General features: G+C 38.1%; 1 protein-coding gene across 6 annotated transcripts in view; it reads right to left on the bottom strand.

The window, feature by feature from the left end:
- The window catches only part of UTRN (utrophin), a 362109-nt gene that overhangs the window by 43885 nt on the left and 303262 nt on the right, over nt 1–14962 (bottom strand). For all 6 annotated transcript variants that reach the window (XM_050973004.1, XM_030235269.2, XM_018916973.3 and 3 more), the window contains 3 exons: nt 14198–14272; nt 8052–8253; nt 1360–1445 (listed from right to left, as the gene is read on the bottom strand). In XM_050973004.1, the coding sequence (XP_050828961.1) occupies nt 1360–1445; nt 8052–8253; nt 14198–14272 (363 nt within the window). The remainder of the gene's footprint in view (nt 1–1359; nt 1446–8051; nt 8254–14197; nt 14273–14962) is intronic.

Consider the following 14962-nt stretch of genomic DNA (forward strand, 5'->3'; position numbering starts at 1 on the left):
GAGCAACTACTTTAATTTCAGATGTATTTCATGTTGAAGTTACAATCACTAAGTACAAAAGTCTTCTGAGACTTTCTGTAGCCAGCATCAGCTGCCATTTTAATTTTACTACAAAACAAAAAGCAACAACATAAATATGAAATTGACCAGATAATTTCCTTAATTGCTTCAGTGCCTGTATTTGGCAACTGTATACTAATGTATTGCCAATAGCAATTTAATGGGAGTATTCTCAGGTTTTAGAGTTTTGTTAAAACCATCTTTTCCTAGGGTTATCAGTTAATCACCCACAGCCTAACTCCTTCACTTCATGAAAGCTTTTTATTTCACACAGAACAACAGATTGCCTCCTGAATTGTCATCAGAGAACAAAGGTAAGTCCATCAAGCTCTTTTTTAGTTATGGAATACTTCACATATATATCAAATGACAGAAGGAAACTAAACACCCCAAAATCTCAGTATGTCATTCAGATGTCAAAATATGTCCCAATCCATAAAACACTTCTACTCTTGTTCAAAGTAAATAAGTTTACAAGACTGCTTACAAATGCTCTTAAGGAAAGCAGAAATGTTTTTGCAGAGCTCCAAAGGTACATGGAGCAAATTCAGTCTCTTTGTGATTTTTTTCATGGGTTTCCAAAATGAGTCAAGAAACTACTGTAAAGAACAGCAAATTTAAGATTATGTTCATAATATGTAAATGTCCATCATCTAGAACGCTCTAATATAGTGCTTCATCTTCTTTTCTGTATTTGTCAGGGCTTTTTTTCCACAAAGTTACTAAACTCTCTTCTTGTCCTGCATTTATTTTTGTGAAATATTTTCATGTTACTCAGTATTTCTCAAGCTTTTGAGATTACTAAAATCAACGTATTTTAAACTTTCATTGTGCAATTCTGGCAGAAAGCACATGTACTAGAAAACTATTTTTAGAGTTCAGATAGTCTTTCTCATAGACCACTAAATACAATTGCAGGACTGTGATGTATTTCCTTGCTTTATCAGCCATATCAATCTCATGCAATCAGCACTAACTTGCTTTTTTCCTAAACAAAACATACACACATACAAGAGATTAGTTCTTTATCTTCCACAAAGCTATATTCTCTTCTTTGGGGACTGCAGTACTGTGACTTCTGATGATTCAGAATGGACAGCAATACTTTCCAGCCAAGATATAAATCCTACTTTAACCATTGTCACTGGTGATAATGAAAAGAATTCTCTTTTTCTTACTCAAAAGAAAAGTGCCTTGCACCAGGCATGAGAAATTTTTTACTACAAATTTTGCTAGGTGCCTCGTCACTGTACATGACTTAATTATACAGAGTATTTTGTAAAAGAAATTCTTCCTTACATCTGTACTTCTCTTCCAGAAGGCCCTTAGAAAGAGACATCAAGCCAATTTTCAGGGACTGCACTCGAATTTTTCCAGTTCGGCCACTGAAATTATAAAGACAAGACAATTTAATACACTTTCATTTTATTTCATGCAAACTCTAGTCTATTATATAATACAAAGACATTGGAGAGCTAGATTTTCAAATATACTTCAGAGCTAAAAAAAACCCATTAACACTAAAAATCACATTAAGAATTCTTCCCTCATAAAAGCTCAGCTTGCCTTCCAAGTGGTTTTACATGTCAAAACAGCTTTTATTACAACAAAAGAACAGACATTTAGCTCTGCAAAGTTCTGAAAGTAATTTATTAATGTGATACAAACAGAAAAAAAATACATGAGCACACAGCAGGAAGGCCTATTACTCAGTGTGAAACACAGGGACTGTAAGATGAAACCAAGTTTTGACATCACAGTAATTAAATCTCTTTTTCCTTTTTTTGTTTGTTTTGTTTTATGTTTTAAATGTTGTGACATACACAATTTCGGGACGTACAGAGGCAATCACATGCACTAATTCAATGATTTGGAGCTGTCATTCTTTTTAAGCCATGTCACTTCAGGCTCATCTTGTCCAGCCTGACAAAAAGTATGTCCAAACCTAAAAAGCAACTTGAGAACAGAGAAGTAGGTACCAAAGCAAGTAGTGTTAAGGCCTGCAGGGCAAATGCTGTTCAAAAGGTACTAAAAAACCAAACCCAGCTTACAGGGAAAAGGACAATTTTAAAGTTCAGCGGATCAATGCAGAAACATATTCTTTAAAAATCTTTCTTTTTTCAAACATGAAAAAAAAAAATGACACAATTTGTCTTTAAATGAGACGCGGCAAAAAAAAAAAATCTTTAGAATAGTTAAACTCTATATATTACACACATAAGGTTAGCTGGGTCTTTCACCAACAAGTAAGATAACATGAAATTAATTAATCACCTCACACCTTACTTTGGTCTTTCTTCCACACAGAAGTTATACATACTTTAACTACTTTTGAAGTGGTTATTACATATCTCTTTCTATCCTATCCATTCAGCATATGGTCTGCTGTCTGATTTACTTCACAAATGTTGCGCTGAATACAAAATTATTAATTTACTCCTGGGTTCTTGATAAATTAGCTAAGCAACTTAAAAATATTAATGCATTTGTCTTCACAACATCATCTAATCTAGGAACACTAGACAGCAATATCTTCATTCCATAAGACAGAACAGAGGTACACAGAAATTATTGCCAAATTAATCAAAAAACATCTATTACTTTTACTGCCTAGTTGGAAAATCAGGACCCAATTTTCCAGAATGCTATAAAAGTGCCACCTTTTTATATATTCAAGCTTAGCTTCAAATTACCTCTTTCAATCACAGACACTACATCATTCTGGCATACCTTGCCATCTAAATGGCTCATTTTACACCCTGATAAAGTTATTTCCCTATTCCTTCCTGTGTGTGGTTGTTTGTGCTTTAAATTTATATTCATCAGAAAAAAAAGCGAACATTCATTTGGGTTTGATTTAACTTGAAACTGACCACATAATTTGTTTATTAAAGACAGAAAGTGGGACTTTGCAGCTAAAAGATCAGGGCACAAAGGCTTCAAGCTTCTCCTGATTTCAGGAGATTTCTGTAGGGTCTTTGAAAAACTTCCTTCACACAAAAAGCATTTTCTCAATAAATTACACGAATAATTACAAAGCCTGCAACATTAAATTTTTCAAAAGAGTAACATATTCACCCCTAGTCTCTTTCTTGGAAACAGATATAACACTGCAATGCCATATATACAGTAAAAAAACCCAACACACCAAACCCAAATGCCACACACGCTGCCTCTCTCCCCCCAAACCCAAAGGCGCTGTAGTCCTGACATTGCCAAGCCAATGGTTTAAATTTTCCCATCTTAATGAGTCACAAAACCACTGAGGTCAGGAGGGGCCTCCAGAGACCAATGCCCCTGCTCAGTCAGGTGGAGCAGGTTTCCCTGGATCATATCCCACTTCAGTATCTTCAAGGATGGAGACTGAAGAGCTTCTCTGAGTAACCTGTGGCACTGTTTGATCACTCTTACATTAAAAGCATCTTCTTTTCATATGTTTAAGCAAAATTTCCTGTGTTCCAAGTTGTGTCTGCTGCCTCTTGTCCTGTCACTGCACACCACTGAGAAAAGCCTGTCTCCATTTTCTCTTCTGCTTCCATTGGGTATTTATGCACATTGATAAGATCCCCCAAAACTTCTCTTCCTTCAGCCTCTACTGGTACATCAGTTTCTCCAAGCGCCTTAATTGTCTTCATGGTACTTCACTGGACTCATGCCAATTTGTCCACTTTTTTTTTTTCCTGAGGGAGCCCAGAACTGGACCCAGGACTCCAGATGTGTCTCACCAATGCTGAGTAGAAGTACAGGATCACCTCCCTCAATCTGCTGGGAGACCATTAGGCTACTTTGCCACAAGCCTGTTGTGCAAGGTGCTTTTGAATGGCAGCATAACCATCTAATTGTCCTATGTGTACAAAACCTAAGAATCAAGATTTTATAGTGGGAAGATTCACAAAACTATTTCATTTCTGAATTCATAAAAATTTATGGGTCATATATGCCACAAATGTCAGCACACTATTCAGACTCATTATAGCAATACAAGCAGGCTTGTCACTACAAAATCAATTGATAAGGCCACTCTAAGCAGCTCAGGTATTTTTTTGCTCTCATCCTGATGAAGGGGAGCCTGAATCTATTCCTTTCTCTAAATAACTTCCTAACACAGAGTTAGGATCTTAAACTTCTTGACATGCAAACACAGCCTATCCCATAGTCAAACCAGAGGCCTGCGAAACCTTTTAATTATAAATGTACTAATCAGGATATAATTAATACTAAATTGTTGAATGTAAGTGTAAAAACTGCTGTTTACCAACAGGGGTATGCAAATATTCTGTAGCATTGTGATGACATAGTATATATAAGCATTTTATCTACGTATGTGAATGCCAAAGGGACAACCAGTGATGGGCACAGCTGCATACAGCAGTTAGCCAGATTAGAAAAAGTTGTCAGACAGGCAACACAATTAAATATAAGAGATTGCAACCATGAATACACAATAAAGAATCTTGGAGAACAGAATTATAACATGAAGTCTAGAGGAACCCTATGTCCCTGGGGGAGGAGGGACAATAGCATAAAACCATCAGGTGCTAGCAAGGAAAACCAGAGAATGAAGATGAGCCCAGAGCCATTCAGCTTTCTGCTGTCAAAGAGGTCTCAAGCCCAGACAGCAGTGGCACTGCAGCTGAGGACTGCCAGGGACTGCAGCTATCAGTGATCTGCATAGCCCAGCCACAGGAGGCAGCCTGGTAGATCAGTGAAGGTCAGCACGGACATCTCCCCTTGATCACCCACCGACAAGTCAGACAAAGGAGCTCATTTTCCTGCCTTACAGAGGGCCAGAACCTTCCCAGAGCCTGCTTACTGCTATCTCAGCCTGTTAAGCTGCTCCCACTGAGTGCTCTGTGAATCCAAACAGCCATCATAAACACAGGGGATGCAAGTGGAGGGCATGCAGAAAACTTTCTTCAGCAACTGTCAAAACCAGGACATAAATAAAGTTAAGGCTGACTGAGCAGGTATCTCATCCTCATTCCTCAGAAGTTCAGATTTTACTGAAATGGACATGCTGGTAAGGCCTGGGATATTAATTCAGGCTGGTGTTAGAATCTGCCAGGTGTATGAGTGCAATGAAAACAAAGTTGTGATTCTTCAGGGGAAGATTGGGCTGCAGAGAATGAGCATGAAAGACAGCTTTGATCATATGGAAAATGTCAGCATAGATACCACAGATACCCTTCTCAGACTAATGTACCAAAGAAATTCAATTTAAAAGAAGGCATTATCAAAAGTATCCTAGCATTAAAAAAAAAAAAAAAAAACCCTAAGAAAATTTAAAAGTTGAAATACAGAAAGTCAGATAAACATTGCAAAATATTTAAACAGTGCACATAAAAGTTTCTTATGGGTAATTCTAATTGAAATGAGTCATTGCCCTGAATCAGTACCTATAGAAGCAACACATTTCAAGGGGTGTTAAGCTATTCCATTAGTACTGAAAGCTATCAGTCCTTTTTATATAAATGATGTCTGGAGATTTCAGCAAATGTGACAGTATATAGTTGAAAAGAAAAACCACCAGCAATTGCTTTTGGATGTTGTAAATACAGGCCTAGCCAAAGTCTTTTACAGAGCAAAACTTCCTTCACAGTTCTCATTGTAAGTATCAAGATATTTATTCTAATTTCACATTAAAAAAATCTTCAGACTAGCTGAAACAAAGAACTTTAAATTTGGAAAATGTTTATAAGGGCAGATGTTGATGTCTGGAACAACCTTTGAGTCCTTGATGTAGTAAAAGTCACTGAGTAATTTTAGTGTTTCTCTCCTCTGCTCAGAATGAATCATTCCTAATGTGTCAGAAAAAAACAGAACATAACAGACCTTTTCTAAAAATAAATTGGCTCTTTTAAGGGCCAAAGACATCTGCAGGTTAAGTCTGGAGAACTATTCAGTTTGCCATTAATCTGTGAATCTGTAATTATATCTCAGGTTAGCAGCATGTGACTAACAGATGCTTTTTGTTGGCAGTTTAACAACTTGACACATTTTATATGCATAACACCAATGCACTATATACAATGGAAATGCCAAGACACAAATTAGCTCTTTTGTAAAGGCCAGTTTAGAAAACAAAACCAAATATTCCAGCTTAGAATTGCTGCCTGGTCTTCTAGCTTTTCTTTTTCTTCCTGGAGTGAATTTGAAAGGGGAACAAGGAAACACACTGTAAAGTGTAATTTTCTCTCAGTAAACCTTCATCCTCGATTTTTCAAAGATTAAATAAAGACTCAAGTATTTAACGGGCTTGAAGAATTATCTACTCTAAGTTTTCAACATATTAGTCAAGGGGAAATGGGAGAAACTGGAAACATTATTGAAAGAAAGGTTTGCTGCTTACCAAGAGCATTTTAAATATGAACAGATTAAACCACTGACTTCTACCTGAAGTTAAGATGCAAAGGTAAGCTAAAGAAAATGTAGTAGATTTGTGTTCAGTCTGAAAGAAAACAAAACCCAACCAGTAACGACAAAAATTTTTCTGACATTACTACGTCTATTATTCTAAATTGCCAATAATATTTAAGTCAGGCAACTCACTTGATCTACTGCTCTATTTAAATAAACACATCATGCAAGCGATGTGTTTCTTTATTCACAATACAGAACTCTCCAAAATAAACAAAAATGCAGGAAGAAATCCCAGTCAATATTTGATGGACCCCTAAATTTTTCAGCAGTAATAGGGAGAAGTCCCACTAACAGAAATGTCACAATATTCAACAGCAATGTTTGAATGCCAGTAGGCAACAGATAAATGACAAATGGTGCTATGAACACCGTTCCCTCCTTCCCTCTCCCCTAAAACCAAAATAAACTAAAATATCCATGAAGTATAGGAGAACTGGTATGTAATCCTCTGAGAGGAAAAAAGCAAAAAGCTATGAACTGTTAGAATTTGGCACTGAGTGAACATATTGGAGATAATGCTTACATCTGCAAGTAAAAGCTCCCATTTGTATAGCCAGGTATAAGAATTTTTATTGCTATGCAAGAAATACTTTTGCTCTTTTCAACTTCAAATGGGAAGAAAGAAAATAAATGTTGTAACCACCCTCATGGAGCTGAGAAATTCCAATCTGTAATTTTGTTTATAGCTCTGAACTGAAGCACATATTCAATCAGACACACTGAAGCAACCACAACCTGTACTGCACTACTGAGTCTTTAGTCAGCTCTGAAAGAGTCCTGAAAGGCCTTTGCTGAAGCAATTTAAGGAGACACATTTTAGGGCACAGAGGAGCTGATGGATATCAACCTTTCCCCAGTTTTTACAACACAAGGGAGATAAGAATAGTAAAAGCCACTATGAAAAATAAGCAACAAACTCATTACTCTGTCATAGTTTTACAAAAAATAAATATTCTTTAGGCAAACTCAATGTCCTTCGGAATAAAGCCTTGCTGCCAGGACAAGGGCAGGTGGATCACGTAAAACCAGCCCTCAGAACTGATCCATGGCAGGAGCTGTACATGCTGGAATGGAGCCACAACTAGGACACTGCTGACCCTCCAGAATCAGACAGGCTTTAGTGCTGAGATCACAACAACCTCCATTTGATAGAGGACTCAGGGCAGGAAGCTCAGCCAGGATTATGAATGCAAGTAACTAAGTGCAAAATACAGGAAAAAAACTGTTCCCACCTATGACAGAAATAGAATCTGATCTGAATGGCCATCAATCTGGTAGACTTGGAATATTCACAGTAGGAACACAGCTAAAGCAGTGTCCTGGCTCTCTACTCACATACCTATTTTTTTAAATCCTTTCAATGTTTCTCTGGTAGTAGTACAAAAGTAGTGTAATCTTAGTTCAGTGCTGAGCAGGACAGCATAAGAAACACCTTATTGTGTGCGACTGCACTTTCATTATGGAGCTAAAACCAAAGTCAGAAGACAACTTTTTAATAAACAATTTTTAAAGGCTTTATAGTTTATAATTCCTGGGGGTACACACTGTGACAAAAACCCCATTTTTCTTACCTATCATACACGTTGAGTAGCCAGTTAAGACACATATCCACACAGAGAGGAACATTCACCATATCTTTGTGTTTCTCTTCCAGCCCACTGTAGATGGTAGTGAGACAGCTGATCACATCCTGGACACCAATCAGCTGATCATTTTGACTCAACTTGTGCTGTTTGAAAACTTCACTTGTCGTGTTCAGCTCCAACAGGTCCACTAATAATAGATTTAAAAAAATAATAGGATTAAAAAAAAATTTTAAAAAAGTGTGAATACACATTGACAGTAATTGTTTATGTGCAAATTGTAGCAAACACTGCAAACAACGAGCCCAGTGGCTTTCATTTAGTAACTTTATAGTGATGAACCATTCTCTGTGACAAGTCAACAGCATTTGGGCACTATTTATTTTAAAAAAACTAGAATGCAAACATAGTGGCACCACACAGCCCAGAACAACATTAAAATAGCTGCTAAAGTAATCTGTGTAATTAGAGGATCCTAACTTTGGATGCACATACAGAGAATTCATGAGGCTTTACAAGATTCTTCATATTTACCATAAAGCAGAATCCTATAAAGCCTATCACTTTTGATCAAATATAAAGCAAAGCAAATTCTTAGGTAAGAATTCTTTCTTAAAGGCACGATTAACTGAATAGCAGTAGCTAAATTAGGGCTTAAAAAAAGGCAGGGAGATTATTCATTGTAGTTTTCCAGAACACTAAATGCTATGCTTTCTTGAAAAATATTTTTATCTCCTTTATTACAGAATTCTTTCTATAAGCAGTTGGTGATGCAACAGATATTTTACAAGGGGAAAAGGGTTTTGCTCTGAAAACCATTCAAATGTGATTGTGAAAATCTGGGGTTTGCATGGTGAAAAGAAAAGGCCATCAAAGAGCTCTTCTACCTCCGTTTGCGAAAGAAAGTGGAAAAGATGAAAAGTAAATGGTATAATCCTCAATTACATTTTTTTAAGGAAGCAAGGACTTTAAGTTAAAAATATAATTGCAATGTATTAGTATGCTTGCTACAATATACATAACGTGCAGTTGGAGTATATTAAAAGCTCCTACTGAGCTGTTTGTGAAGAGGCAGTAAGACATTTGCACTCTAAATGCCATCTCTCAAATGAAAAAAATCCACATGACAATCTCTGACATGTTGTGAACTGCTCTTCATCAAACATCACAATGAATCATAGATTTAGAAAATTATTTTTGTTGGAAGAGACCTTAAAGATTTTCTAGTTCCAACCTAGAAACCTGCAATGGCAGGAACACCTTCCACTAGACCAGGTTGCTCAGAGCCCCATCCAGCCCAGCTTTGAACACAACCAGGGATGGAGCATCCACAACTTCTCTGGGCAACCTGTGCCAGTATCTCATCATCCTCACGGTAAATAATTTCTTCCAAATACCTAATCTAAATGTCTCCTCCTTTAGCTTAGAACTGTTTCTCCTTGTCCTATCACAATCTGTCCTTTTAAAAAAGTTACTCTCCCTATTTTTTATAAGCCTCCCTTAGGGACTGAAAGGCTGCTCTAAGGTCTCCCTGGAGCCTTCTCTTCTCCAGCATGAACAACCTCAGCTCTCTCAGCCTTTCCTCATAGGAGAGGTGCTCCATCCCCCAACCATCCTCATTTCTTACCTCTTGACCTGCTCCAACAGGTCTACATCTTTCCTGTGCTGAGCACCCCAGATCTGGATGCATTATCCCAGGTGGGGTCTCACAAGAGCAGAGGGGGGAGAATATCAACGTTAAATAAGGAGCCCAGATTTGCATCCTGTGCAAATTGGATAATTCTATCTGGGCTGGAAAGCAAGTACAACAGAAAAAGAAGCAAGAGCAAGATAACATTAACCACTATGAGCAGCTCTGTCAAGAACTCAGGGATCATCTACTAAAAGAAGGTTGCATTCCCAAGCCCATTCCCCTATCTACCCTTCCTCACATCTTTGCAAAGTGAGAAACAGTACCTCAGCCCTTGCTGTTCCTCTCCTCCACTAAAATCAGTACATTCCGTTCTCACCTCAGATCAGATTTGCAACAGATTTGCAGGGGCTTACCTTTGTTTGTTTTTCATTTTCTTTCTTGTTTGTTTGGTGATATTTTAAGCCCTTCTCTTGGGCTTGCAAACAAATGCCAGCCATGTATTTATCATAGAGGCAGACTGGTAATTGCAGCAAAACACCTTGCCACTAGTTTGACCTGAGGTAGCCAAAGTGTTTAGCAATACACTCACTGCAGCATAATGTTCTACAATAGATAGAAAGGATGTGATACACACTGCAGAAGGCTCACAGGCATATCTAAAACCAACATGAACCCCAAAACAGTTCACAGTGTAACCCTGACTACTTTTTGAGATGTGGAGGGAAGCCAGGTGAGGGTAACCTGCTATCCCCATGACATACAGGCTGAACTTAGGAGATGGCCACTTTTCACACTTCCCCTTCATGACTTCAAAAACCCTAATTGAAAGAACCCTGTAAAAAAATCCTGTAAAAATTAATGCAATCAGTCTGCTGGTTTTGTTTTGGTATTAGCTTTTATTTTATGTTTGAGTTGTAGGAGTTTTTTGTTTGTTTGTCTGGGGGTTTTATGTTTTCTGGTTATTTTGCAACCTGTTTCTGTAAGGTACTTAATGGCTGATTAAAAGCAGGTAATTAGCTTCATAAAACCGACTGACAGCACACAAAACCTGCCCTTTTTAAAGCCTGTGAAAATCCAGAAAGCTTTGGAATGCCAGGAAGTTTTAGCCTTTGTCTTTGGCTTAACATTAGCATCCTTGCACTGAAAAGAAGGAATTCAACAGACACTAAGCCTGCTAGCTTCACATCTTGATCTGCTGGCATTAAGATCTCTCACTCACATTTCTGCCTGAGCATTTCAGAAGGACCTGGGAGAGGTACTTCCAGAATTTTTGTATTAAAAAACACAGCAAGTCTGATGCTATACTAATGCAAATTAAGCTAAACCTACACTTTTGGATGGCACTATCCATGGAGAACAACCAGAGGAAATTACTTCCATTCCTGCTTACTTCAGCACTTACCTGGCTGAATAAAATTTGGGACAGGCAGTTACACTGTCATGCCATTTCTGGCACGATGCCTACACAGGTTTCAGTGCATTTTTGCAGTACCATTCTGCATCTGCTTAAAAATGCTGAATGACCAACCCTGCTTTTAACCAACCCATGGGCACAAGGCCCATTTCTTCCCTTTCTCTTTTTCCCAAAGAAAAAGAGGAAGCATATAATTCAGCACTGTTAAAGCAGGTATGAGTGACAGACTCAGGAGCAAATAACTACATGCAGCTGCTAATGGCAAATTTGAGGCTACTGTAACCCCATGGAAAATAGCCAGGCACTACTGTGGAGAGTTTTCTTAAAAAGAACCTTGCAAATGATAGCAGTTCCTACAAAGAGACTGCACTCTTCCCTCAAAGAGCAAAGTACTCACTGCTCTCCTAGTTCCTGATGTCTAAATGTTCCATTTTTTCCCCTTGTGTGGTTGATATTCCTATTAGCATTCTTAAATTTTAAATCACCTAGAGGAACTCAGCAATAGAACTCTGAATATACATGGTGATTTTGCTCCCTTTTTGCCTTTCAGTACTATGCTTCAGTATGTGGGGTATTATAATTTCTTAAAAATGAGCTAAAGAATGCTGCACAAGAATAAAATATCATCAGGACCTGATGCTACACAGTTGCCCAGTATATCTGCAACACAGGATACTCTCTCTGGCCCTATTCTTCTGCTACAGTGGGAAAGCACTCTCCCTACATCTGCCCCACATAATCTGAGAAAGAAAGGCTAAGAATTTATTATTTCAAACTTGCAACCTTTCTTACATTCCTGAAAAATACATAAACATATATATATGAAAAGGTACATCTCTGCAGGAATCTACCTGTCAAAAAAAAAACAAAACAAGAAGGAACCCAACACTAATTTCTCTTTTAAAAGGAGAATGAGGAAAATGGGAGTAACTTCTCTAGAGCTGAGGTTTTTTTACACTTACCAATAAGAGACAGGGCATCAGCAAAGTTTTCTAAAGTACATTTCTCAAATTAACATTCTAAAGTGCAATTGGTCCTGAACCTGCTTGTAAAGCACTTACACTGCAAAGTCAAAATCTATCAGGTGCAAGTGCAACTGTGCATCCAGCTCCAGCTGTGCTCTTGGGAGTTCCCACCAAAAATGCCTTTGACATTGTACACACACCATGCCTGTGACATCAATTTTTCACATTTTTCAGTGATTTCCATTTTTGGTGATTTGTTTTGATGGGTTTTTTTGCCTTAGTACATAAGCCTTTCTGAAGCATTCTGCATCCAAACATCTTTAAAAACATGCACAATTACAATTATAGGAAATACAATGGAATACCAAAGTAACTCAGACCTGAAAAATGAATGGCAATAGCACAGAAGATTACTCTTTACCCACCTAAAAATAAAACCAGTTCTTTATTAAGTACACACGTATAACAAAGATTTGTTTGGCTGTCATCTCTTCCCATGAAGCACAGAGATGAAGTAAACAAACAGCTTCATAGATAATAAGGCAGAATGGACCTGTAGAGATATTTCTTTCAAAGTGGAGTATTCTCTTTACTTGTAATTTTCTTTCTGTCTTCCCTTCCAACTCCCTCCCCTGAAACTGGAGATGATAGGAGGGTACTTCTGAAATCTGTGAATGAAAGAGAGCTAACCCTGGCAGTTATTACAGAATATACAGTGCAGAATAGCAGCAAGAGCAGAAAGTATGTGCCTCTTCAAAGCTTATTAAAAGTAATAGAAGTGAAGCTTGATCTATGCAGGTCACTAGAAAAGCTGCATGTCTGCCAGAAATAGGCAGCATGATTAGCATCTGTCATATGCAGCCTGTTTTTTCACACTCTTCCCTAAGGAGCAGCTCACACAAGAAGAATTTTACTCTCCTTTCTGATCTTTTCCTTTGCTCATTGTTTCTAGGTACATCTTGATGAATACTTTCTACCCCTGCACACTGATAAGCAAAAAGCTCATAATGTTCTTTGGTCTTGCTGGGAGATGAAGCTGCAGTCCTTGCTGGGACCACATCTTATGAAGAACTGGTGATAGGTACTGATAAGACACTGTGCTGTGCACAGATACAGTCCAGCTTTCTGGAGTAGCTAGCTACCATCACAGCTACCAGCACAGCTTCATTCAGTGTGATGTATATCTGAATGCCAGCTAAGAGCAGATGTACTGGGCAACCTGTCTCCTAGGTTGGAAAGAAACCTAACCACCTGTAGGGTAGGAAGGGGTCCCTCTTTGTGCAATTACTTTCCTGCTTGCACCCCTAAGAGGACTTTGCACTTCTTGTGTTCCTACTCAGCCTGCAGTATTGTGCACCCTTCAGGGCTGAAAAGTCCTTCCATGCCAAGGACTCCTAATTTGTAAGAGGAAATTTTGGTAATATCATACATCTTTCTACCATCTGTTGCCAAGACATTTCAAAAGGTCTAAAATCTGCAACCTTTACTTGCATTCACATCCCACATCTTCTTCCAAAATTGTCTAGTTTCCTTTTGCTTTTTTCTACTTCACCTTGTTTTTTTTTATTTTGGGTGTGTGTTCTTATGTATTTCATTTTCCATAGGTTTTAAAATTCAGTTTGCTTTGCACAGGAGACTCAACAAGAGCACAGATCCCCAGTGTGGTACTTGCTGTGTGACTTGAGAATTCCCAAGTCCAGAGGCCAGGACAAGATCTCCTGATCTACCACTTCTGAGGCTGCTAAACTTCAAATGTACATGGTAATCATGCAACATGCTGCTGAATTAAACCATAGTTGTGATATAATAGGAAATGAGAAATGCTTTTTAAATTGCAATGTAAATAAATAAATTTATAAGTAAATAAATTTACCTGTAGAACAAAATTTGAGATAAAAATGATTTTTAGTGAGTTTACCATTTCCACTTACCTGCTGCACCTCTTTTTTAATTAATTTGTTTATTTGCAATAACGACACCCACTGTTGGCAATTCTTGCCATTTCATTGTTTGACAGTGTGTCAAGGATGACTCTGGTCCCCCATTAATGATGTCAGACTGAAGCTGACCCTCCCTTCCCCAGGTACTGTAGAGAAACCATCCCCCCAAAGGCCCAACTCACAGCACAGAGCTTTCTGCAGCCTGCGGATTTTGATGGCCGTGCGGTAGGCGGAGAAGCGCACGTTGTTCAAGTCAGCTGAAAGAGCACAACAGAAACATGAGCGGCCCTAAAAGTACAGCCCATAGCTTTCCTTTACATAGAAATCTTCATACTTTGGGACAGGTCTGACATCCCTTCTCTTCTCTGCAATGAATTAATAGGATACATCAGAACAAATGAAAAAACCTGACAAGCTGGGATCTCAGTCCAATTCACCTTCAGGGAAAGCCTCCTGACTCTGACAGTCCAGGACCTTAGAGAGAGTGGCCCTCAGGAAATGTGCCAACACTATCTTGGCACATGTAATGCATACATATACAGCAGAGTTTTACATGCATATTGTGCACTGGGACATAGTTCCCAGACAATTGCTCAAATATAGCAAGTTTCTCAAATAATTTACAATTCCATCAGATAACATACAGGAAACAGAGGGCAGCAAGAGTCACTGTAACAGAAAAAATAGCTTAAGGTCTAATTTATGTGCCATGACTTTGCAAAATGTGCTTTAAAGGGGACAGTGACATAGCTGTAAGCTCTGTTTTAGAAACCAATTGCAGAAACATTTTTCCCCTCACTTAATAGTATTTTTACCCTTATTCTCCTTAGAATGGGAGATTTCACAGTAAATGTTGATGCTGTCAGGGCATATTGGACTAGTTGTACCATAATACAATTTAGCTTTTACTGAAATGGTAGCTGCTCTATTTTATTACCAAAATTTGT

Source organism: Serinus canaria, chromosome 3 (assembly GCF_022539315.1).
Source record: "Serinus canaria isolate serCan28SL12 chromosome 3, serCan2020, whole genome shotgun sequence".
Taxonomy (NCBI): Eukaryota; Metazoa; Chordata; class Aves; order Passeriformes; family Fringillidae; genus Serinus; species Serinus canaria.